Here is a 25,288-nt window from a genome sequence, read left to right as displayed (position 1 = left end):
GAGAGAGTACTATCTGTTGGCTAAAAGTCAACCGAGCCTTGAGTAATAGGTTTTTAAAATATAGGACAATTAGTAAAATTTCTAGTTTTACTGCTGCTCCCTATCTAGTCTAACTCTTTAGATGGGGAAGTGAGACACTATTTACGCCGTTTAGCAATGTCTTTGGTTATAAACCTCATCTGAAATCAGATGCTAAAGTCTGTATCTTCAGATCATTACAAACTATATTTACTGCTGCCTTTTAATTCCCCAGCAGTGTTCCTTTGAGGCCTGATCATGAGGGCATCACACAAGACAGTCTAGCACTGGCCAAAACAAAGAAAAACCTACTCTTTCTACCTCTTACCCCCATCCCTCTCAGTGGTAATGGTGACAAGAATTTCTTCTCAGATGAAGACATCTGGCTTTAGTAATTATCAACTTTTATTTCAACAAAACAAGCACAAGCAATACATTCATTCCCACTCCATTTCCCCTCTACGGTATTAATAGTAAAGGAGCATGTATTCTCCACACTTTCAGTAGTCCTTGCCTATGCATTCCACAACAGTCCTCTGTCTCTCTGTGTGTACCACAAGCTTCACTGTCCACATTCTTCACTGCATCTTGCTTTCCACTATTCTGCAAGGTAAGTGTATAAAAGGCTGGTGTCTTCAAGTTCCAAGATTATGATGCAGTTCACTCTACTTTAATTCCCCAGCTCATTTTAACTTCTAGGATCCTCCCTTCTTTCTTGTATGCCTTTACCAAATCTACGAACTCAGCTTTCTTTGTCCATAGTCAGTCATTCCTACAGCTCTTCTTTGAAGTACTATGGCATTGACTCTATGGTGGCTTCCCCTATAATCATGGGTACTGCCTGCTCGATCTACCACTAAGTAGAAGATGAGCACTTTAAAAGCAACAGCATTTAATTTTTCCCTATAGTGCCCAACGCACTTTAAGGCACATAGGCCAGAGATCTTTGTTCACTACTATATTCCCTTAAGAGCTGCCCAAATTCAGTTATTAAACAATGGGAGAAAAAATTGTCAGGGCCGGGGCTTGAAAGATGACTCTGACTCCGAAGGTAAAAGCACATGCCTCACAAGCTGGCCAACCTGAGTTTGGAGCCCTAGAATTCACATAAAAGCTAGTCATGGAGTGCAAGTATCTGTAATCCTCATGACCCTGTATGGGGAAATGGGAGGTGGAAAAAGAGACTGTGCAGAGCTTGTGGGCACACACGTGCATGTGCAGGTGTTTTCAGTTTTATCCTGACTTTAACTAACAGACACACACACACACACACATACACACACACACACACACATACACACACACACACACACACACACGTACGTACGTCTGTGCTAGCATAAACAAATGAAAAGTTTAAGTTTGAAAGGTAAGTCCTGGACAGTTAACCCTTCCCCCAAAATAAAAACTTCTAAATTACCTAAGTTTAGGAAAAACTGAATCCCAATACAAAATCAGTGTGTATTACTTAAGGAAATGACTTGTTCCTTTGATTTTTCTCTTCACAGCAAGAAGAAGTAACTCTGGTATAGTCATTCCGTAAGAGAAGCCAAGAAATGACTCAGCTTCCCATGGAGGACCTTCCTCATCACTCCCAGCGAACTCACCACGGTACAGTCATGCTTTCCAGAGTGCAGAGGTACAGTGTGCTCTTTTTATCAAGGTTCAAGGCACAGAGCAAACAGAAAAGTCCTCTATGGGAGAAACGACAACAAAATTACACTGTACGACTTTGCTGTCAGGTTTATTCAGCATTTATGCGTCCCCCAAACAAAAACTGATTCTCACGCTGGAAATGATCCAACCATCTCCTCCCTGCAGACCAGCGTTCATAATCCTGGGAGATACTTTCAAAGGGGCCAAGGGAGGAAAGCAACCGACAGCCTTGCCCAGCTGTGACATTTATGATTCACAACAAACAAAGGCCAGCAAGGCACCTTCAGCGAAGCCACCAGCTGTTTAACTGGACTTAAAGGCAGCTCAATAAGAAGGAAAGAAAGCACGCCTGTACTGTAAATCTAGTTGACTATCCAGGACTAGTGAGGTCACAGATCTTGGAGGGGAACCTACTACTGTCATTTTCCTAAAGTCAATACAGTCCCAACTGCATTGTAAATACTCACTTGGATTCCCCTCAGATAACTGTAGCTCTCACTGGCCATCAGAGGACCCCAACCCCCCACAGACAAAGACCATTACAGAAAGCTACAATTGTCAATATTCTGAGAATAATTTACTGGTGTGTGGTGCTGTACTGGCTGTTTTTGTGTCAACCTGACACAAGCTAGAGTCAGCAGGAGGAAGGAGCGTCAGTTGAGGAAATGTTTCCATGAGATCCAGCTGTAAGACATTTTCTCAATTAGTGATCAAGGGGGGCAGGCCCAGGCTATTGTGGGTTCTATAAGAACGCAGGCTGAGCAAGCCAGTTAGCAACACCACTTCATGGCCTCTGCATGGGCTCCACCTCCAAGATCCTGCCTTGTTTGAGTTCCTGTCCTGGCTTCCTTCAAAAATGAACAGCAATAAAGACTTGTAAGCCATATAAATAAACTCTTTTCACCCTAATTTGCTGTTTGGACGTGGTGCTTTGCTGCAGCAATAGAAACCCTAACTAACAGAGGTGCCTAACTTAAATGGAAACATCTACAAGGCAACTGCACACCCAGGACTCAGGGAACATTGTGGCAGAAAGACTGTAAGCCTGAGGACCAGGAAGTCTGCTGAGTATGTCTTGTGATAGGAGGGTTGCACCCATAAAATATCAACAACACGTTGCCTAGACAACACCACAACAATGAAAACACCAAGTGACATGCTAAGGTGGACAGGAGAAATCACATGGGGCTCCAATCTTAGATGGAAATTCACTGGCGAGTAACAACTGTTTAGACAGGGCCCCCTAAATAAATAGTTATCCAACGCCAACTTAAGCGTATGTATGCTTAACCCTGAAATACAAGCAACCCTAAACTGACTCTGCAGGTTTTATTTGAGGCCATGATTTGGGGGAAGGGGTTTGGAAGAGGCTGGAGGGAAGAAAAAGATGAGGAACATGATGTAACTATTTCCATAATTGTATCCAATCAAAACAGGTACACTTCTATGTTCTGGAAAATGTTCAAGAGGTAACAAAACTTAATGTCATAATGAACCTTCCGACTGTACATGGGAGGTTGCTAAACAAACACATACTAAAAGGGGAAGCCAGGTGTGGTGGGACCTACCTAACGCTCAGCACAGGTAGGTAGTGACACAAGGGACCACAAGTTTAAGGCCAGCATAAGCTGCATAAAAAATCTGAGCTCAGTTTGGGCTATATGAGTCCTTGTCTTAAAAAAAAAAATCAATCAACTAGCTAAAGAGTGGATAATGACCATCAACTGAAATACATCCAGGCACTCCTAACACGCCAGAGGAAACACAGGAATGACCCAGCAACTCAGCTAGTCTGTTAGGCTAGAATGGGACACGCTGAATGCTAAAGCCAGATTACCTTGAGTAAATTATGGCTTCTCATCTATAAAATGGGAATAAAACTAATAAAGCCAGCTATAAAAGAAGCTGTGAGAAATATATGGATTAATGTATGCCAAGTATTTATACCACTGTTTGGCATATTATATTAGTTGCTGCAATTCTTATTTCTGACTATTGTTGTGCTTTTGTCTTATCAAAAAAATATTTTAAGCCAGCCTTTAAGGAGACATATGTGCTAAAACAGCGAGTTATGACAAATCCCTAAAAATTAGAATTAAAGGAACAAAACATTTGTGATGGATAAAGCTTGGCTGTCTACTTGACTACATCTAGATTTAACTAAAACTAAGCAAAAATATTTTTCTTGATTGGTTGAATTGTTTGAAGTGGGAGATTATTTGAAGTCTGAAGATCAACCCTAAGTCTGGGTCACCCTTTCTAGTGGCAGTCCACATAAAAGGACATGGAAGAAGGAAGCTTTTGCTTTTTGCCTGCTTGTCCTCGCTCTCACTGGCAAGTTCATCTGTCCCACTGCTATGGTACTGCTTCACTGGTGTTAAAACCTACTTCTTCAGAAGTCCAAGGTAGCCTGCAGGCCAACAGCCCTCTTAGGACTGAACAACTATCAGATCTTTGGCCTTTCCATCAAGAGACAGCCAAAGCTGGATTACTCAGGCCACAGCTTGTATACTACTCTAATATAAAGTCCATATGGGTATGTGTTTTCTCTGTATTCTGTTCCTTTAGAGAACACTGACTAAATACAACATGTTTGCAGAAATCAGACTGCCACCCTCTCACTGCATAGGTTTTAAACCTTGTTATGAGAGCAGCAGGGGTGTTTCTCAGGGCATGTTAGTGCAGAAGTTTAATTCCAGAACTTGAGTGGCAGGTATAAGTGGATCTCTGTAAGTTCCAGGCCATCCTGGTCTTCATGGTGAATTCCAGGATAGTCAGGGCTATATAGTAAGACTCCATCTTAAAAACAAAAACAAAGTCAACCTTTCTTCTGTTCCCTGATAATGGGAGAAGAAAAGTGGTGAGCAGAAGTTCCAGGACATCTTTTTGGGGCGGGGGGGGGGGGGAAGAGAGAGAGAGAGAGAGAGAGAGAGAGAGAGAGAGAGAGAGAGAGAGAACGCGAGAGTGCACGAGAGCGTGTGTGTGTGTGTGTGTGTGTGTGTGTGTGTGTGTGTGTGTGTGTGTGTGTGTGTGTGTATGAGTTAAAGTTAGGACAAAACTGAAACACTGATGAGAAGAGAGCCTTTTTATTCACAGCAAAGGGAAAGAAGAAATGATAGATATTTACAGTTTTTTTTTTCCTGGTCAATCTCCAAGTGCCTAATTTGGTATGAATTTAAAATGTTCATGCAACAATCCCCATCCAGAAGATGAAGCGTCAGTGTGACCCAGGGGGTAAAGGGCATTTGGCTCTACAGAGGCTGAGCCTGGGAGAGAAGCCTATCGCTGCAATTATCTTTCTGGCCTTTCTCCTCATCTCTTCTTCTAAGTCTTGGGAAGTGCAGTCACAAAAGTCAACCTGGTCTCGTATACTAGATTTTACATCTGGGTACCACCCACATGCCTGTAATATAACTGTATTTCTCCATGTCTGTAAAAGTGACACATTGAAGTCTCCTTCAAAGTCTATCACATCCATAATGCACCCATCCAACATCTAAGGCAAAATACCCACCACAGCTTGTCCTTCTAACAGTTAAACCTGCATAGCGTGTGTTCTAGATTTGTTTCTGTTGCTGTGGTAAACTATCCTGACAGAAAGCAACTCAGGAGAAAAGGGGGTTTTCATGGCTCATAGTTCCAGGTTACAGTCCGTTATTATGGGGAAGTGGAGGGAGAAACATCAGCTAGTCATATTATATCCATGGTCGTCGAGAGCAAAGTCAGTACGTGCCCACTAGCTTCCACTCTTGCTCTCACTTTCATTTTTCCACACTCATATAGTTCAGGGCCCCATATGTAGGGAATGTTGCTGGTTACAGTGGCCTGGGTCTTTCCCACATCATCTAACCTAATTATTAAGATCATCCACCAAAGACATGTCCATAGGCCAGCCCATGACAGATCATTCCTAAAAAGACTCTCTTCCCAAGGGATTCCAGGTTGTGTCAAGTTAACAATTAAAACCAACCATCAAAGCACCTATCTACCTTATCACCAAAGTTGCAGGTGATTCATGAAATGATACATCATTAACAATATTTATTTGATTCCAACAAATAGTAGTTTATGCATAGAAAAATAGTCATAGCCTCATAAAAATCTATGAGGGGTATGTTACCATATCTCCACGGAATGGGTGAAACCACAGTCAGTCCTACATGCTATATATACCATGTATCTTCCTATCTGCTTTATAGTCACCACATGTTATCAGAGTTAATCTGTTTACTCTGGGCCCATTACAACTAAATTATTGGTTGCTCAAACAGAAGCACTGGAATGCCATAGCAGTTTGTCAGATAGCACAGATGGTGGGTGGAATACAGCACGGATATGGAAGACAAACGATAATTTACGTCTTGGGTGCGATGAAGCATAAGGCATGAAAATTTTATCAAACTCCTCTGATAGCACACAAATTTAAAACTTATAAGGTATTTGTTTCCTGAATTTGTCAATTAAAATTTTCAGACCAAGATAACTGTAGGATAACTGTTGCTGCAGGAAGTGAATCTGTTTGTCTGTCTCTGTGTGTATATGTGTGGGATGGATGGATGGATGGATGGATGAATGGATGGATGGATGGATGGATGGATGGATGGATGGATGCCTGTTGACCTGAAGAGGACCTGTCAATAGGAACCTATTCTAACGAAGAGATCAAACTGTATAGATAGTCTAAGTTTAGAAGCTTTTTAAAAAATGTACTGCTGTTTACCTATGTGTATGTGTGCATGTGTGTTGAGTGTACAGACCATAGTGTGTCTGATCAAAATTGTGAAGTTGGTTCTTTCTTTTTACCTTTACATGAGTTTTGGGAATCAAAGTCGGGCTGCCAGGCTTACACAAGTGTCTTTACTCATTGAGCCATCTCACCAAACCTAGGAGCCACTTATTAAAAGAATTATTATTCCATAGATTTCTGATAAGGAGAGAGGCATTAAGAAAAAGGATATCTACTTTGCCACTATAAATAAATGGTGTTAGTAGTTAGACCTTATTAATATATCATCCTAAAAGAAATTAATCAGGAAAGAGAATAAACTCTTTATCTGTTCTGAATTTCTCCATTAATCTCCAATGAACAAATGAGCCATACATGATGGTCCATGCAGATAACCCATTCCACTTAGAAGTTGAGGAAGGAGGTTACCACAAGTACCAAGCCAGCTGTGCTACCAAGTGAGCTCTCTGTACCTCTCAACTCCCAAAAACAGTATGGATCAGGTCATATGTAAGGTTTCTGCTCAGTCCTTCTAACTTGCCTTCTATAAGACCACAATTAACAGCTTTCTTCTGCTTTTGCTATGAGGATGTTATAATAAAATTCTTGTATTCAAAAGAACACAGGATTATTTAATTGGCTAATTGTTCTTATATTACATAAAAGCAACATTTTTTTGGGTTGGGGATTTAGCTCAGTGGTAGAGCGTTTGCCTAGCAAGCACAAGGCCCTGGGTTCGGTCCCCAGCTCCAAGAAAAAGGAAAAAAAAAAAAGAGTTAAAAGCAACATTTTTTCCTGGGTTTTAATGTTTAATAGCTTTGTGCCTCTAACTTTTATGATAAACCTTAAACATCCTTTCAACTTACCTCTTTGACTACAAAGGCAATCATTCCAAACTACATAGACAACAGTAATCAATCTTCTTGGTTCGACTTAAATATTCAAAGTAATAGGCTAGCAACAAGGAATGTTTCCTTCTTTTCTTGATTTTTAAAAACTTCAGATTTCTTTATGTGCATGCATGTTTTGTCTGTATGTATGTATATGCAGAATGTGTATACCTGGTTCCTCGAGGAGGCCAGAAGAGAGTGTCAGACTCCCTGGAACTGGAGTTACAGATGTCTGTGAGCCATCATGTGAGTGCTAAGAACCCAATCAGCACCCTCTGTAAGAGCAACAAGACTCTACAACGAGCCTGCTTCCAGAACCCAATCTGCTTTAGTACCAACTCCTGCCAAGATATTAATTTTGCACCCCAACTAACATAACTTAAAGTTTTGTTCTTCTATGAAACTAGCTGATAAGATTTTTTTTTTTTAAAAAAAAGGGGATGCAGTAAATATATTTTTGTATGTAGTTTTCAGAGAAGCAATACAGAAAACTGTTAGTTAACTAGGTCTCTACCCTGCTAGCTTTTTCTGTATTTCCTTTTCTTGGAAGACACCATATGCCAAACATTACAAATTCTTGTTGCAAGGGGTAGGAGATAGAATGCAAGAATATAGTGGGTTAAAGGGGAACAACTGTATACGAAGGGCTTAAGTGGAAGGCGGCTAGGGGGGTAGGATGAGAGACATGGGGTACTATTCCGAAAAGGTCATATGGATAGTTCCTACTGTAGAAGTTTCCTAAAAAACATACACACATACAAAAAGACTTTGAAGGGACTGGAGAGGTGGCTCGGCAGTCGAGAACACTGACTACTCTTCCAGAAGACCCAGCTTCACTTTCCAGCACTCACATGGAAGGCCATAACCATCTGTGACGACCTCGTGTCGCTTGAGACCAGCAAATGATCAAGCACAGGCGATGCTTCTGTGCGAGTCCCTATGCCGACAGTAGTACTCATCACTAGTAATGCACCTACAGCCAACTATGGCCTTGATAATGCTGACATGAAGAAGATGAGGGTTGGCTCAGCTGGTGACAAGCTGCTAGGTATGAGACCCTGAACTTGGCTCCCCCAAAGCCATGTAAAACCCAAGAACAGAGGTGAACATCTGTAACCTCAGCATGGGGCAGTGTATGTGGGGTGACAGCAAGGACAGGGACATGGATGCCTGCAACTGACTCCATCAGTCAGTGTTAGAATTAGTGAACTCAAGGTTCAACAGAGAGCTTGTTTCAAAAAAAAAAAAAAAAAAAAAGAGATGGGTCCAATTAGTTGTTCCAGACACTTGCAAAAACAGAGCAAACAACACCTCACCCCCAAATCACAAACCCCTCAATTCCTGGGACCCATACCATAGCAACAACTGACCTCCCATATGTTGTCTTCTGACCTCTACTGCATGACATTTATATGCACACTGACACAATTTCACTACTGTTTGTTTTATTAAAAACGCATATACAAGCTAAATAAATGTAAAAAGAACAAAACAAAGACAAAAATCAGACATATGACATTAACCTCTGGCCTCTAAATGCCTACCTAAGCAGGTAAAGAGCCATCCACAGACAGAGATGCTCATGGATTTTGTTTAGCATTTAAAAACCTGCTAATTTAGGAACATAATAAACTTTAAGTAACTATTTGCCAACTACATGAAACTTACAAAATGCACTTGTCACATTTTCTCCAGTAGAAACTGTCTCATTTTATAAGATCGCCTGGATATTTAACCCTAGGAAGGTAGCATAACAAGCTATGAGTCACAACAGTGAAGAAGGAAGGGTAAAAGTACAGCAGATGTTTCATAAAGTCTCCATCTGACAGAACTCAGTTCCTCCTGCAGTTCCCAGAACAGTATGTACAGGGGATGGGGTAGGGAGTATAGGAAAATACACGTTAGTAAACAAGTACATATACATATATAAATATCCCTAGTAAATGGTTATTTTGATAAATTAAAAATTAATGACATACATCTGACAAAAGTTATTACTTATTAAAAGAATGGGAATTAAAGAAGTACTAAGGGTGAACATGATCAAAACACACTGTACAAAATTCTCAAAGAATCAACAAAAATACTCGTTTGAAGAGAAGATTGGCCGAAAGGAACACTTTGTGAAAATGTATGTCAATATTTACTGTCCTATTACTGTAAAGACAGTGCAACGGTTCCTCCATTTAGCAAGAGTTGTTCAAATGTACTCACCGTGCATATTTTTACAACAGAGTAGCTTTCAAGATATTTTCTGACTGCCACTTTGAACTTCAGAGTTTTACAGTAACCTCTATCATACTGCACCAGCTGGTAAATGTTCAGAGGAGGAACAGTTTGCTAGCCCTTTCGACTTTTTATAAGAGCATGCATTCCTACTGTACCCTTTCTCTGCTGGGGTGACACACTTTGGAAACCGTAAGAAAAATGGACAGAAGTTGTTGCTGAGGCCTCAGGTCGAACCAACTGGATCACACTGTACTGTGCTCAGCATCAGAGACTGCAGGGTACTGTAAGTCAGTTACCTTCTTTCCCTTCTGCACTATTTTCTGTTTTCCTTTCCTCTGTTTTGCTTTTCTTTCTTTCTACACCCCTAGGTTCCTATCAACTAAAAGAATTTAAAAGAAGAATCAAGGAAGCTTTTCACATCGGTCAGTTTCTGTAAAGAGTGGTATCAAATGACCAGTAGGGAAGAGTTCAAGGCTAAAAGAACAGCAAGACTAGATCAGCTGAGCTTGGTAAATGTAGACCTGTAATTCTAATGTAAGCAGGAGAATCCAAAGTTCAATGTCATTCTCAGCTACAGATCAAGTTTCATGTTAGCACTGTCTAGACTACGTGAGAACCCTGTCTCACATCCCCTTCAAACACACATACACACCTTAGCACGACTGACTTCTAAGTCTTAGTCATGAAAGGATGTGTATTAATTCATTTAACGTTTAACTTCTTCTCAAAGAGTCATGCCAAAAGACAGGCATATGGCAACACAGGTTCCCATCAGAAACAAAACAAAATTTGTTATGTTAAAGCACCTACCCCAACCACTTTGCCCTACAGTCAACTAAAAATACCAGTATGTCCCAGTATGAGACCAAAACTAAGCGAGCAAGGATATCTCTTGACACTAAGCAGCAGTTGACAGCCATAATCTGTATTCCTAACAGGTTTGCTTGTTTATTTATGAATGATATGGACTTTGGAGCTCTGCCTGGTCTTGATCTCATCAAGTAAACCAGGTTGGCCTCAAACTTAGATATCCCTTGCTTGCCTCCACCCCTTGAGTATGGGGATTAGAGGTGTGCCCCACCACATCTTACAAGTGGCAAGCATCTCAGAGCATGCACGCATTCCCCCTGCTGCAGGGTATTCCTTTCAATAGGTTCAGCTGCAGCAGCAACTGTAAAAGGGCCAAGTCCCTTTCTTGACTCCAAGAGGAAAGCAGTTTCAGACAAGAAAAGCAATTCACTGGGTTTGATGTGAAGCAGACACAGCACCAGGTCAGCACTAATGAGAGAGGATGGCCAGAGCTCCAATACCCATTTCCGTCATTCTATTAGGGAAAGCTAATGACTCCTAAGGAACACAGCCTACCATATCATGTGTATGGGCATTAGGGACAGGAACTGCTCTACAGCAAAACAAAAACAAAAAGGAAGCACAGTAGACACACATATCATGTTCTAGAATAGCAATGAAGACACTGACTCCCCATTTAAAAAAAAGAATGTTATCAATGGAGAAAATTCTCGATTGAAATATTTCCACAGAATTCCACTTAAAATGTCTGATGGTGTAATTCAAGAAGTAGGAGGATCATGGTCTAAAGAAAAGACAATTCCTCTCAAGTTCACCTGGGCCGTATGTCAGTGCCCTGTTCACTTGTTTCCTAACAAACCTTTCTGAGCGACTGTTCACTTTATCCATTTTGGTAGAACCCTGGTTCCTATTACAATGTTCAGCACACAAAAACAGTACAGATTTGTAAAAGGCAAATATATCTGGTAACTGCACAACAGCACCATCCCTAGAATAAGGGTCACACTCCCAACAGTATAATTTATACTTGTAATTTCCAAAGTAGAGCACGCATATATAGACTCACATATGGTTTCTCTCTTCCCTTTTTTCAATGCGGTGTTCTGGGGCTTTCTATAACCCCGGGCCTTGAATGAGTGTAATGAGCAGAAAATACTAAGAGTAAATGTTACTTCCTCCTTCAGGTAAGGACTACAGACTGCATGGGTCCTGGGGCTTCTCATCATGCATTCCCCATCTCCTGAATGGCCTGGACCCTGGTCCAATCTCCAACACCCAGGAGGTCGTTCGGTGACCTGTTTCTTTAGCAAGGAGAGACCAAACACTCCTGACTATAAGCCCTTTGATTAAAAAAACACTGGCCTTTAGATAGCTCAAGAGAAAAATGAATTATAATAGGAGAATGGTTGGTTAATAAATTAATGATGTCAAAATGGAACAGACTGGGTTGGGAGAGAGAATTCATTAGGTAAAATGTTTTACATAAAGATGTGAGTTTGATTCCTCCAAACCCATATTTGTTTGTTTGAATTGTGTGTTGGGGACAGGGCGGTCAGAGAATAGCCCCCTCATGTTTTAACTGAAACAAACAAACAACAACAATCTAGATGTACACACACCTTTGTATTGTGACTGTAGAGGTGGAGAAAGGCAGGTCCCTACAGCTTGCTGGCAGCCAGCCTTCCCTCCTTGATTAAGTTCTAAACCACTGAGGGTCTCTGTCTCAAACAAACATGCCACCACCACCACTACCACCACCACCACCAACAAACCCCAAAACTAAACACATGGTAGATGGGGCCTGAAGAAGGACAGCTGAAGTTGGTTATTATTTTTATAGCAGCATAAGAATACAGGTATTGAAAAAGAGATCCTACGTTTTGTCTGGGTCTCCAGAGAGACTCCGAGAGATGGAAATGGAAAGCCCGAGCTGTCTCTCTTCTCATGCTGTCAGAGAACATCAGCAAGCAAATCAGATTCCTACCCGACTCATGTGGGCTGCTCATTTGGATCTGATGCTGCCTTTCAGGTAGATCACTACTTCTTGTAAGATTCAAGGATGGCAACATACAACAAGCATATATAAGATGAAAGGTACTATACTCTGGGAAGATAACACGGATGGAGTTTTTCCCTGAGACAAGGTTTATTTGTGTACCCGTTTTGGCAGTCTTGGGTGTCCTGGAACTCATTTGTAGACCAGGTTGGTCACAAACTCACAGGGATTCTCCTGTCTCTGCCTCCTGGGATTAAAGGCATGTGTCACTATGCTATGGATGGAATTTTAAATGTGTCGAGCTCACTCAACAGAGCAATTTGCATATGGCCATAAGCCCCCAAGAACCTACAGCAGATGACAATTCACTAGAAGGAAGTATTTTAAAGGCACAGGGCAGTAGACATAAGACTTATTAGCCAAAAAGGGATTCAGTGTACATATTAAGCTGTGCCCTTCCAATAATTTTTCTCCATGTATGGGAGTGGGAGTTAGGGCTGAAAGAATCAATGAGGTAGAGGAGGGTAACAAGCAGTAGAGATGGGACATCTATGGATCTCCTCAGTGAACAAATAGTGTTTAGAGACATGTTACTGGGGAGGTTGCTGGGCAAGTCGGGATTATTTCAGTGTCAGAAGGTGAATTTTCTATGGTAGGTCAGAAAGAAGAAGTTGGACCACTAGGTAGCAGACAGACAATGCTTGCTGCTTTGGGGTTTCTAGGGTACAAATTCATACCTTGCTGATTTTAAGGTTATAACCTCACAAACACTAAAATTCCTTATGTCCAGATACCACAAGAACACTTATTTCTTGAATAGTTCAGATTCCTGTAATTACAGAATCTGGAAAATAGAGGAAATCTTTAAGTACTTAATTTTGATTTAGTCCCATGCTCTATTAAAAGAAAGTCAAAGGGGAGTCTCCAATTAAGGTACATATTTCTAACTTGTCTCTCTAGGCAATAAATGATTCTTAAATTTTACAGTTTACCCCCAATCCCCTTTTTCTTTGACTGCACGTAAGTTTTCCAGATGCAGGGCCACCACACTCAAGTTGTCTTAGATCCTATACAGAAATGTGTGTGTCTATGCATATGTATACATACGGGCAGGTTAAGCAAAAATGTAACACAAATTTCTTGAAGCTCAAAGTATACATCCAAATACTTTCAGAGGTATCCACTATGCAGCTACACTTACTCTGCTACTCCTGTTACCATTAGGTCAAATAGTTTGAGAAATTTCTTTCAGCTATTGTCAATAGTAAAATCTAAAGCAAACCTTTTTCCAAGATCATATGTGAACTATAGAACAAATCTTTCAAAATTTCATCAGTTATCAATCTGTACTACTTAGCCAGAACAGGATGCTACCTAAAGACAGGGAAACCAGCACAATATATGTTTTGTTCAAATCTTCTTTTTAAGCTAGGTATAAGTCTGGGGCATTTACATGTGCATCTAAAAATATTCTCTATATAAAGTTTGTTGATAGTATTTCACTAACTGCTTCTCTCTCTCTCTCTCTCTCTCTCTCTCTCTCTCTGTGTGTGTGTGTGTGTGTGTGTGTGTGTGTGTGTGTGTGTCACAGGGGAGCTTAGGGGAGTCAGTTCTCTCCTTTCTGCACATGGGTTCCCAGGGATGGAACTGCAGGTTGGCTAAAGGTATCCTTATCCACTGAGGCATCTTGCCAGCTCCCATTGACTAATATACTTTGGTGTAAGCAGTTAGGAACTACATCCTTAAAAGAGTTTCTATCTGGGCTGGAGAGATGGCTCAGCAGTTAAGAGCACTGACTGCTCTTCCAGAGGTCCTGAGTTCAATTCCCAGCAACCACATAGTGGCTCACAACCATCTGTAATGGGATCCGATGCCCGCTTCTGGTGTGTCTGAAGACAGCTACAGTGTGCTCATATAAAATTAAATACGTTTTAAAAAGTGTTTCTATCTAAAGGAATTCTCAAAAGGAAATCATGCTTGTTATCAGTGCATGAAGACAAAGCAGCAAAGAGAAGATTAAGTTTTCACTGTATGAACAGGAATACTGAAGCAGACACAGGAGTATTGCCACATGTTTCCCATACTATTGAACATGTCTAATGTCTAACTTGTATGCTAAATGTTACTTTTCTTACTTTTCTCCTCAAATTTCTTAAACCTGGGGTTCCTGGGGTGCAAGATCAGTTACTTGCACACTGGCTTATTTCTGCAGTTTAGGTCATTCTATTATCTGTGCAGGGTCAAATATGTTAGGCAGGCAGGCAAAGGACACCAGAAGATCCCTGGATCTATGTTCTTTCCAAAGAAATTCTTGTATCACTTGAGCTATGCGTATATTATCCGAGACACCATTACACTTCAAACAAACACACCTGTATGGGTGTCACATTGCACATGGTGTCTGATATGTCATGTTACAAGTATAATGATTATCTGCACATGCTTCCTCGTTTTGACTAATTAATCTTAAAGGCAGAAGGAGAAACTTTCTAAAGTGCTCTGCATATTTGATGTAATATATTGACTAACAAAGAATGCTTGTTTATTAAAAAATAAGTGAAATCAATGCACAGGAGGATCAGATGCCAAACATTTGAAATCAATATCCCTCAAACAATCCCGCCTGCACAGAAACAGTTAACCTTTCAATGGGCAGCAAAGAAGCCATCATTAGGCATCTTCTTCAAATACATAACAGCAAATACAGTAAGTCTACAACTGTCCAAATTATAGGTACTTATATGTACTCTGAGGAGTGGTATATATTTCTCGGCATAGTAAATAACATTATTTTTCACTTCCTCTACTGGAGAAGCCTTCTATTCTAAGAGGCAAAACAAAACAGTTCCAAGATATATTACATCAATAAGTTGAGCAGGACTTAGGACTAGAAGCAGTTTTCCTACGATCACCTCAAGATGTCCCTTACAAGTTTACTAACAAAAATAATGACTGTATTTTCAGCACATATCACATAAAAACAAAATTTCAGTCTTTAAAAGTAAACGCCCTTAAGAAGGGAAAATTTAGTATTGAAAGGTTGGTTTTAATAAATAACCCTAGAACTATATTTTAGTACACAAATGTCTCTTATTATTAGTTTAATAATTTTCTATTTCACTAGTATGAGCCTGATAACGAATAGGAGCTATTTTTTTGTCAGTGTATTTGAGGCCAAACACAGAACTCAAGGAGCATGAATTATCAAGCACTGGAACAAATTACTAGGTACCTTCAGGACAAGCACGAAGTGATACAAAACTCCAACTGATCACTACTACAGCCTGTAATAGTCCAGTAATTTCTTTCCAAGAGGTTTTTAAAATCCAACTATCCACAGTCTAAACAGTACATGTGACCCCAAGTCAACTGACAGTGAGGTAATAACCTACAGCTTATAAATGGCCTATGTTATAGGCTAGAGCTCTACTGACTCCAGTCAGTGTAGATAACAGAGTAGGCATCAAAACCCCAAAGGAACATGAGAAACAGAGCCCGTCCATACATAAGCAAAGTCACTCAGATGACAGAGGAGCTGTGATTGCACCCTCAGTTTACTGGGCTCATTCTCCTTTACGATTAGCTACCAGTCTTGCTGACAACATAATGTAGTAAGGATGAACAAAAGGAAACCAAGATTGTGTGATTTAGACTATACAGAGAGTGGTAAGACTCACATCCTGTTCTTCTGTCTCAAAGGGAGGCAACATGAGGATGAACACAATTCCTCGAAAACTCCTGGATCTCTGAGGTTCAGGTCTGGACCCACTTGGACACGAAGTTCCACACTAGCAATGGGTACAAAAACTAAACAAAATACTGGATCCTCATACAACTGAAGACTACAAAGGAAAAAACTTGGAAAACATTTATGGGAAAAAGTGACTAGTTAAACATTTGGTTGTTAACTAAAATTTGATCTTTATAAATCTGTTATGATTGTCCTTTGGTTCAACACACAAAAATACTCCAACACTTATGACCTTATCACATTTTTTTTCAGAAGCATATACTGATCAAAAATTATGAGCTAGAATAAGCATTAGGATTAATCAGAGAACAGTATACATGAGAAAATGAAGACCAAGAAACTAAGTCAGTCAAGGTCACTTAAAAATGTTTAACCAGATCATTAAGTGGGATCCCACCCTTACAGATGTTATCTCTGGGCAGTTGTTCTGCCATTATGGCTCTACAGTCTGAGGTCTTCTGGAGGCTTGTCTTTCCTGCAACTACATTGGAAATGTATAGAAGTAGTGACTGAAAAGTCTTCCTGGAAATTCTCCACTTTCGGGACTTAGAGAGACTTATTCCAAAACTTAGAAATAAGCTTTCCTGTGGCTAATGCTGGGCATAGCATTGCACTCAAAAGGAATAATTAAAGGGGAGGCAACGGGTTATCTTAAATGTCAAAATGTATGTAGAGAAAATTTATTGGCAACTCAAAAAGAAGCCAGTTTGCCTTTTTTGGGGGGACAAAAAGACCACCAACATATATGTACGATGGCGGACATGTTCTTTAAAGTCCTTCTTAAAAACCGAAACTCTTAGTAGAGTAGCAGTAGTGAAAGGCATCTCGAAAGTGTTATGAGCTAATTTAGCTATGTGGCTAATTTACTGAGCAATCCAGGAGCTAGGTAAGTTCCTCATGTAACTGAGCGTGAAGCCAAAAAACAAAGCAGAGTTTTTAGTTCAACTCCTGGACATGTGGAAACAAAAGCTTGCCCCTCAAGATCAGAGAGAAAACATGGTGTTCCCATTAAAAATGATAAAAGGACAGAGAGCTCTAGATGATGTTAATAGGAAGCAATCCAAGATGAAGACGGCAGTGATCACAGCTTTGAACACTAAATGTAATATTGTATAAAAATAACTAAGAATAGAAATTCAGTTAATCTGATGCCTAGGTATGTAACTACAAAAACGGAAAAGAAGTTCTGGCTGAGAATACCTTCTTGATTTGGGGAAATGTGTTAAGCAAAGAGCACACTTTCCCAGTAACCTAATCCTCAACATACAGGATTTTATAGTTGTCCTTGAATGTATTTGCTCTAGAGTGTCTGGCTGCTAGGCCCATGGGCATCCTGACAAGACACACTGGCTTTCAGGATTAACTGTTCCACATGGTTAATAAGCGTAGGCGGTAAGCATTTGGGAAAGGAATTATTTCAGAGATCCTCAATGAACAGATACTAGAGTGAAGCAAGCTCTTCCTGAATGACCTGGACCATACCCTACAAATAAAAGATCACTGTGACACAAGGACATTTTAGTTTACAGAGAAGGGGGAGGGAAAGCTGAATGTGAAATGTTTCCCTGACTCCAATTGAGCACACTCTCAGGGTTAAATGGTCCCCAGGCTTCTGTCTCTCCAAGGACAAGCACAATCTCTCTCGATTCCCACTTAATAATGTAAGTCTAGAAACATAACAGGATAAATACTATCTTGATGATAGATGCAGCTAAATAAAGAGAACACAAGACATTTAAAAGTCAAATCAACTTTGATCCTAAAACAGAAAGAGAAATTTCTCCTATGGAAAGCATGAGGAGTTATTAACACAGTGGGTTAGAATTTGAGTATGAAATAAAGCACCATTAGGGATACTTGTCTTAAAGAGAAAAAAATTATCACAAACCAAGTGAATGCCCTCAGGATGACTCCTCAAGAAAGAACAGCAGCATAATGGAAGCATTTAGCAGCACAAGGTTGGGCTCCAGCCCAGATGACAGTTAACTAATGGTGGGACATTCCATTTCTGAATCTCTTCTATAAAGCAAAATGCTGCATAATTTTTAAGGCCCTTTCAAGGACCTTACAGGTCTCAGAAATAAACCAAGTTCCACATCTCCCAAGTTAAATTATTGTATGATGCTATTCCTGAAGCCTTGATTATGTGAGCTAAATAGAAAGAAACAGAGCCTGAATCCTCCTTATTTAAATGAGTAGGAAATCAGAATCTGAAGCTATTAAGTAATCCAATAATAGTAATATTAAGCTGGAGCTGGGCTTGTATGCCAGATGGTTCTGTGCATCTCCTCCTCAAGGGAGAAAAGGCAACAGAAGATAATCTAGAGACCTCTGAAATTAGAAAAGTATGTACGAGGAAGCAATGTTGAATACTGAATTACAACTACTAATAAAACACTGATGATACTTACAATGATCATAAAATGCTATATGTGAGTAACTCTTATGCATACATTAACAGTTTTGCCTCCTGGATGGGTAAACAATTCTCAACCTAGATATTTTGAGTACTCTGTGTAATTTAACATACAAGTTTTTCATGAGACTACAAGGACACACCAATCTTAATATTTCCTAACTTCTGTAAGTATCATGATTTCAAAGCACTTGCTGTCTAATGTCAGCCTTCTAGGACACACTAGTCTAAAGAGTAAGAAATATGGACAGCTTAGTTTGCAATTCAAGCATCAGATCAATGGACTAAGAAAACCAGAAATCAACCATAGGTTTCTCTTCAAATTGATTCTGTATTTCTACTTACTAATAAACCGCCACAAATTCCCTATCATTTTAGACTTGCAGACAAATGGGTTTGTTCTGTTTTCTATTTGGAGGAGAACGACTCAACGAAGCAATAACTCAATGAAGCAATGACTGGCCTATTCCCAAGGCCAAAACAAAGCCTGGGTATGTGTCAGAAAGTTTGGATTAAATAACATTAAACAATTGCCACTCCACCCCTTACCATCACTACAAACACAAACTCAGTCAACCCTTTCCCAAATCAGACATTAGAACGTTAAGGCTATGATGGTGAACAGAGATGAGAAAATTGAATTACACAGAGGCTAAGGCAAAAGTCTAGCTCAGGACAGACAGAACTCTTGCCCAGTTTACAGTGGAGTAATGAGGGTTATACCAGAGAACAAAATTGCTGTTTTGTTAAGCCCGTGTATCTATATCCATAGCTCAGACTGGCCTTGAATTTATGGCAATTCTCCTGCCTCAGCCTCTCATACTGCCATTACCTGAGTGTAACATCATGCCGAACTTAACATTTTTAAAAAAGGAAAATAAAGAGAGAAGGGAATGGAAAGGCAAAGAAGTCTGCTGGCTTGCCTCCTTGCACTGGCATGCAGTATTTTGTTTCCCTTGCCAGAAGTTAACACACTCCTTGCCGGTAGCACTCTACTGGTTTTGTATAGCCCATGAAAAAAAGCTCTGAGAGCAGATTATAATTTTTTAACGACTAAAAAAATGTGAACAAACTATTTATTGTTGTGAACATCATATGGGATTCAAAATTCAGTGTCTATAAACAAGGGTTCACTGAAGCATAGAAACAGCCACTCACTTAAATACTGTCTACTGCTGCCTGTTGCTTTCCCACTGCGATAGCAAAGGTGACAAGGTAGGGCAAAGACTATATGTCCTGCAGCGTCTAAAACGTTCAACAGACCTCAGTTTTCTCCTGATTCAGTAAAAATATAGTTAATGGATAAAAGAGAAGTAGGGCACACAAAATGTTAAAGTCTGTGGTCATGGACTGTCCTTTTAACGCACAGCAGAGGGCATAACAGCAGTGGGAGACGTGAATGGTCAGGCTTGGACCAAAACTGTAGCAATATTGCAATACAGAAACTTTCATTATTTACACCTGAAAATTTTTAAAAAATTGGAAATCATATTGGCATATGCTTTCTGTACTAGGTAGAAGTGGACACAAAGTATAGGTAAGAGAGTCCCTAAGTCTTAAGTTAGAAGAGAGCCAGATTCCACCTGTCTTTGATGCCAGTCACACGACTCTTCCAGGCTCTGCTCCTTATGAAAATGAGGCATGCTGAGAAACCCTAAGAGTATTCATTCTCAAAACTCCTCAAACTGCAGGAAGAAATAAGAACAGAACTGGGAAAGGACAAAACAAACAGAACTAGAGGCATCTGAATGCAAGGACATGAGTTTGTTCCTTCCCCTTTTTTAGGGGCTTCTGGAACAAGTACGTACCCACCCACAAATCTTTTATTCTTATTTCTTCCCTGGGGGCAAAAGCAACATTTGTCTGAAAAATGCGTGCTATACAAGTAAACACCCAGGCACTAGTCATGAATATCATCTGCAACACAGGGCGGGCTGGAACAGCTAGCACCTGCTTAACCACTGTACTCGAATAAAACAAGGCTTATCATCTCATACACACAAGAGGTTTGGGACGGCACAGTTCTGTTTACCTACTGTGGTAATTTTAAGGAGAAATGCTATTCTGGTCTTAGAAGAGCAAAACTAACATACCATCATGTCATTTTCTGAGGGCAGTAGAAGTGAGCACATTAATTTGTTGGTCAGCTTTCTAAAAGTCTACCTTTGTTTAGCACAAACTCCAAAGCATAGAGCACAGGGTCTTTTCAGAAAGGTTCCTTGATCTGAAAGTTAGTTTGGAACTTTAAATTAAAAGAAAAAATGTTTTTAAAAACCCACTGCAGGAGCTGAAGAGATGGCTCGGTGGTTAGGAGCATGTGCTCCGAGTTCCATCCCACATCACTTTAGCTCCACGGGAACCTATACACTCACGCACAGATAGACCAGTCCTCCAGTAATTAAAGTCATAAATGTTTTAGAAACTCTGAATATTAAATTTGGAATAACTACATGCCCCAATGGTTCCACTGTTGGGTACACAAAACCATGTCTACATAATGTATAATGTCATAGAAGCCACATGATTTCTAATAGCTCAAAATGTAAAGCATTTCAAAATATATACCATCTTACAATGAAATATTATCTGGCAATAACCAATGCTGCGACGTAAGTAAAACATTAGAACACTATGCTAAGTCGCTGGAGCTAGACAACATGAGCACATGCTTTACAATTCCATTCATATTTAGTTCAAGAATGGGAAAATGGAAAGAAAGAAAAATTAGCTTCCTGACTGCCAGCAAGTGAGCGGAAGGAAGACAGGTGGGGCAGACTGCCCGCACGCGCATTCCATTAAGATCATAAACAGTCAGGCTGGACAGATGGACGGCTCAGTGGTTAAAAGGTCTGGCTACTCTTCTGATGCCCTCTTCTGTGGGCACTGCACGCACATGGTACACAGACACATGTGAGCAAAATAAACGTATGCAAAGATATATCTCAACAATGGAGTACAGGCTGTGGCAGGTGCATGAGTCTGTAACTATAAAGAATGACCAAGCATGTTTTATTTGAATGGTGGTTTTGCTAATGTATTAATCCTCATGAAGCTGCCAGAAAAACACTTACTCAACTGCTCTTTTTTGCTAAGAATGAAGTTCTTGGTATTAGGTACTCGAGACTAAGCTTCACAATGGAGACATACAATGAACAAGCAATGAACGAGCCAGGTTTAGTCAGGTGCGTGGATGCCCTGTAGTGGACATTCTCACTGCATCAAGATAAAAGTAATGACCAATTTCAAAGTCTTGTGCTCACAGAGAAAATGTTTTTCACTGTAATCTCCAAAGGATTCATGTAGGAAAGACCACTCCAAAACTTTGATGACACCAATACAAGTTTAACAATAATATACCACTCATTCCAAAAGCAGAACAAGAAAGGTAAAAACCTCTGACGTATCCCATCCTGTATCAAAGACTAAGGGTGCAGAGCACAGGCAGACCAGGTTGAGTACATTTTGTGACCATGCAGGCCTGCAGATGCCGCTTACCACCTGGGTCCCTGGGGCTTGCTTCATCTTGGGCGTGGCAGCTCCATTTCCTATAGCCTCCTCCTCAGAAGCAGCACTGCGCTTACTCAGAAGATCCACTTCACCTCCAGTTTTAGTGTCTGGCATTTCTGAAGTGAACATGGATTATTCAGAATGAGTGCATTGATTAAGAAGAAGAAGGTTCCTATGTGCTTCAGTGTTTATACAACAAACTCCAGGTTTCAAATGCTTTGTTTGTTTTTCCATTAAGCCTCCGGAGCTGGTGCCATTTCTGACCCCGTGCTGGGCTACTCCTCATCACATGGTTCTGTGACTGACTCCCAGATTTCAAATGAGGTTAGAGCTAAAGAAGGTTCAGTTTATTGTCTATCAAGTGTTCATTTCATCCCTGCCTTCTCATGAAAAGCTATGAACACTCATGTGACAATAAGTTCATGAACTACAAGGGTACAGACTAACAACTGAAACATGGCAGGCCAATTTTGGAGACCATTGTGCTTAGCAAAAGGTATTTGGACAGTGAAAACAGAAAGCCATTGAGAATGAGGTAAAGCTTTTGGTACTAGAATCTCTTAAAAATATGTAACCAACCCTGATGTACGATAGGTTTAATCAATATGACTAGACAATTTCAGTAAATTATTTTTTAAACTATTATTTCTTCCAAAGGCAAAAAAAATGGTAAAACAAAACAAAGAAATAGAAAACCAACCAACCAACCAAAACAACAACAACAACAAAAAATGGGAACACTTTTTTTTTCTAAAAAAAAAAAAAGCCTTTTAAATTTGTTATTATTGTTGTTTTTGTTTTAGTATTTAACAGTCTGTCGCCATACTGACCATGCTATCAACAGACCCTACAGAAATAATTTCTCCTACTAAGCTACCACGCAGTCCAGGGAAAGCAGGACGTGATAATGATGTGCAAGGCAAATCTAGTCTCCTGACACTTCTTTAAAGGGAAGAGATTGACTGAATAGTCATAATTTACCCTGATATTCCAGATACAAATTGAAATGCTGTCTCATTTTCACGCGGTTGCTGATAATCCAGCAACAATAGCACTCTGGCAATAAAATGTCCCATGTCTAAAATACTGAGGTTTCTCTCACCCACGAATAAAACACTAAGATCACTCACTCTAACGGCAAGTGTAACGCTCCAGGAGGTCTTAGGTTGTAAAAGTCACATCTCCTAACAAAAGAACATTCAAAACTCTTTGTCTTTTCTTTTATAATTATACAATCTTATTAGCAATTTAAAATAGGTAGTCATGTTTGCTTGTTCAGAGAATTAAAATCTGTGAGCTTTCATACAATTAAGTTTTATTTTAAAAAATCTGTTTAAGGAATCCCTTCACAAAATCCCTTGAGGGAAAGATTTCTAAGAGAATAACTGTGTGTGTAAAAGAGGGGTATGGTTATGGTTTTTATTTTATTCAGGACTGTGATTTTTAGCATAAACTCAACTTTCCTATACACAATCAATGGAAAATATGTACCAGCTACAACAGTAAACACCGATTTCTGAGACTCTGCAGGAATGGCTTGGTTTAGTCAAGCACCAACAACCTTAGTTTGCTCAGCAGAGTGATCAATCAATCAAAGCTTTTGAAGAGGCAAAGGTTCACATTCCCTTCTAACAGGCTTCTCCCAAATCAACAGCAAACTGACTCATAAAGCGGTCCACGGAGTGCAACCTCCACAAAAAATACCCTTGGCTATGAGATCACACTCAGGTGCTTTTTTTTAAAAAAAAAAAAAAAAAAAAAAAAAAAGGCAATGTGACCAGGGACTTTCCTCAACCCTGGCTATTTCGTGAAGAAAGCACTGACGTCTTCACCAGGGGCTACTTTTTTCTGAAGTTGGAGGCTTAGCACCAGGCCTGTTTTGGTAACAAAACAAGTATCTCATCTACACAAAATATACCAACCCCCAAATCATATTAACTTTAAAAGCTTCCTTCTTCGAATATTAAAAACTTTGTACCATTTCTTATTATCTTTACTACAGTTATATATACTTAAGAACAGATATCTAAGACTCTGCCAGTTTCCTTTCTCTCTCTTTTTTTTAACCTTTTCTGATCCAGTGCTATGGACACACTTCATAGTTCAGTTGCTAGGGTCAAATTGTGAAGACAGAACAAGAAGGAGAAATAATCCCATCTAGGCTGGCCACGGACAGAGCACCCAGAGAAAGGAAATCAGCCAGGCATCAGCTTACAGACACTCCCATGCGCTTCGGAAATGTCAACCTGCCCAGGTCCCCAAAATAGATTTGTTGTTGTGCCTTTTTAAAAAAAAAATAGAGACCTCATTTCAGTGTTGAGATTGAAAGTCAGCCTAAAACAGTACTCAATCTAAAAAGTGAAGTCACTAAAACCCCCACCTCAGCGTTCCTTAAGTCATATAACTGCTGCTCTAGAAGTTGGGGTTTAAAATGACTAAAAAGCCCTTCATCTGGGCATAGTACTTACTGTGTTTAAGACCCCTCTCCAGAAACGATCTTTTGGTTCATCTCCCTCCAAACCCCATACCCACAATTCTAACATGTACTACACGTAAGAGCATTGCCAACACTTAAAAAAAAAAATCTATCAAAAAAGCATCAGAGCCACAGTAGAGCTGGTAGCATGTGGTGGTGGCATAAAAGTCTGCATCCAACTAACCTTCGGGACTTCAGAAGACAAGACTGACAGCCATTCTGACTCCAGGTTCAGCTTCAGTCTCAAAGGCCGTAAGAAGTTCTATTCAGTGAGTTCATCCCACCGAGCAATGGTGGCTTCTCTCTGCTCTCTCTGGACATGGTTACCCATCGATGGAACGGGCTGCTTGTGTTGAGCAATCTGCTTAGTGCAGCTGCTTCACCAAGATAAGCAGACACCAGGTCTGCCCGGTGACAGCAGCAGAGCAGCCTGGGCTTGGGCGGAAATCCTGTATCCTATCCCCTATGCAGTGCAGGGCCCTGAATTCCCAGACTCTGCCCAAAAGTGAAGCGGCAAACCTGGAGGTCTGTTTCTCAGGCAGGAAAAGGAGGAGCACACACCCACAACTTAACCAGTGACCTAATATCACTGTTTTAGATGTCCATTCAATACAGTACTTGTCAAAAACAGCTGTTCATAAAGCTGGCCTGACTTTAAATTCTCTTACAATACAGACAACTATGACTTGGAAAAGTTTCCAACTTGAACAAAGCATATTCATTTCAGCACTACATTCTGGGGTTCTAAAGAAAGAACTAAGTTGTTGATTATCTAACGCTGTCTGAGATCCAGGTACTGTCTTCCAGATTTAG

General features: G+C 40.1%; 1 protein-coding gene across 16 annotated transcripts in view; it reads right to left on the bottom strand.

The window, feature by feature from the left end:
• The window catches only part of Akap13 (A-kinase anchoring protein 13), a 306,957-nt gene that overhangs the window by 113,638 nt on the left and 168,031 nt on the right, over positions 1 to 25,288 (bottom strand). For 15 of the 16 annotated variants that reach the window (XM_039105531.2, XM_039105543.2, XM_039105541.2 and 12 more), the window contains one exon: positions 21,988 to 22,115. In XM_039105531.2, the coding sequence (XP_038961459.1) occupies positions 21,988 to 22,115 (128 nt within the window). Of the gene's footprint in view, positions 1 to 21,987; positions 22,116 to 24,659; positions 25,280 to 25,288 lie in introns of those variants that run through there. The other variant, XM_039105587.2, reaches the window with a different exon arrangement.

Source organism: Rattus norvegicus, chromosome 1 (genome assembly GCF_036323735.1).
Source record: "Rattus norvegicus strain BN/NHsdMcwi chromosome 1, GRCr8, whole genome shotgun sequence".
NCBI lineage: Eukaryota > Metazoa > Chordata > Mammalia > Rodentia > Muridae > Rattus > Rattus norvegicus.
Note: the sequence above shows the minus strand (reverse complement) of the source record. Positions and strands in the feature narration are given on the sequence as shown.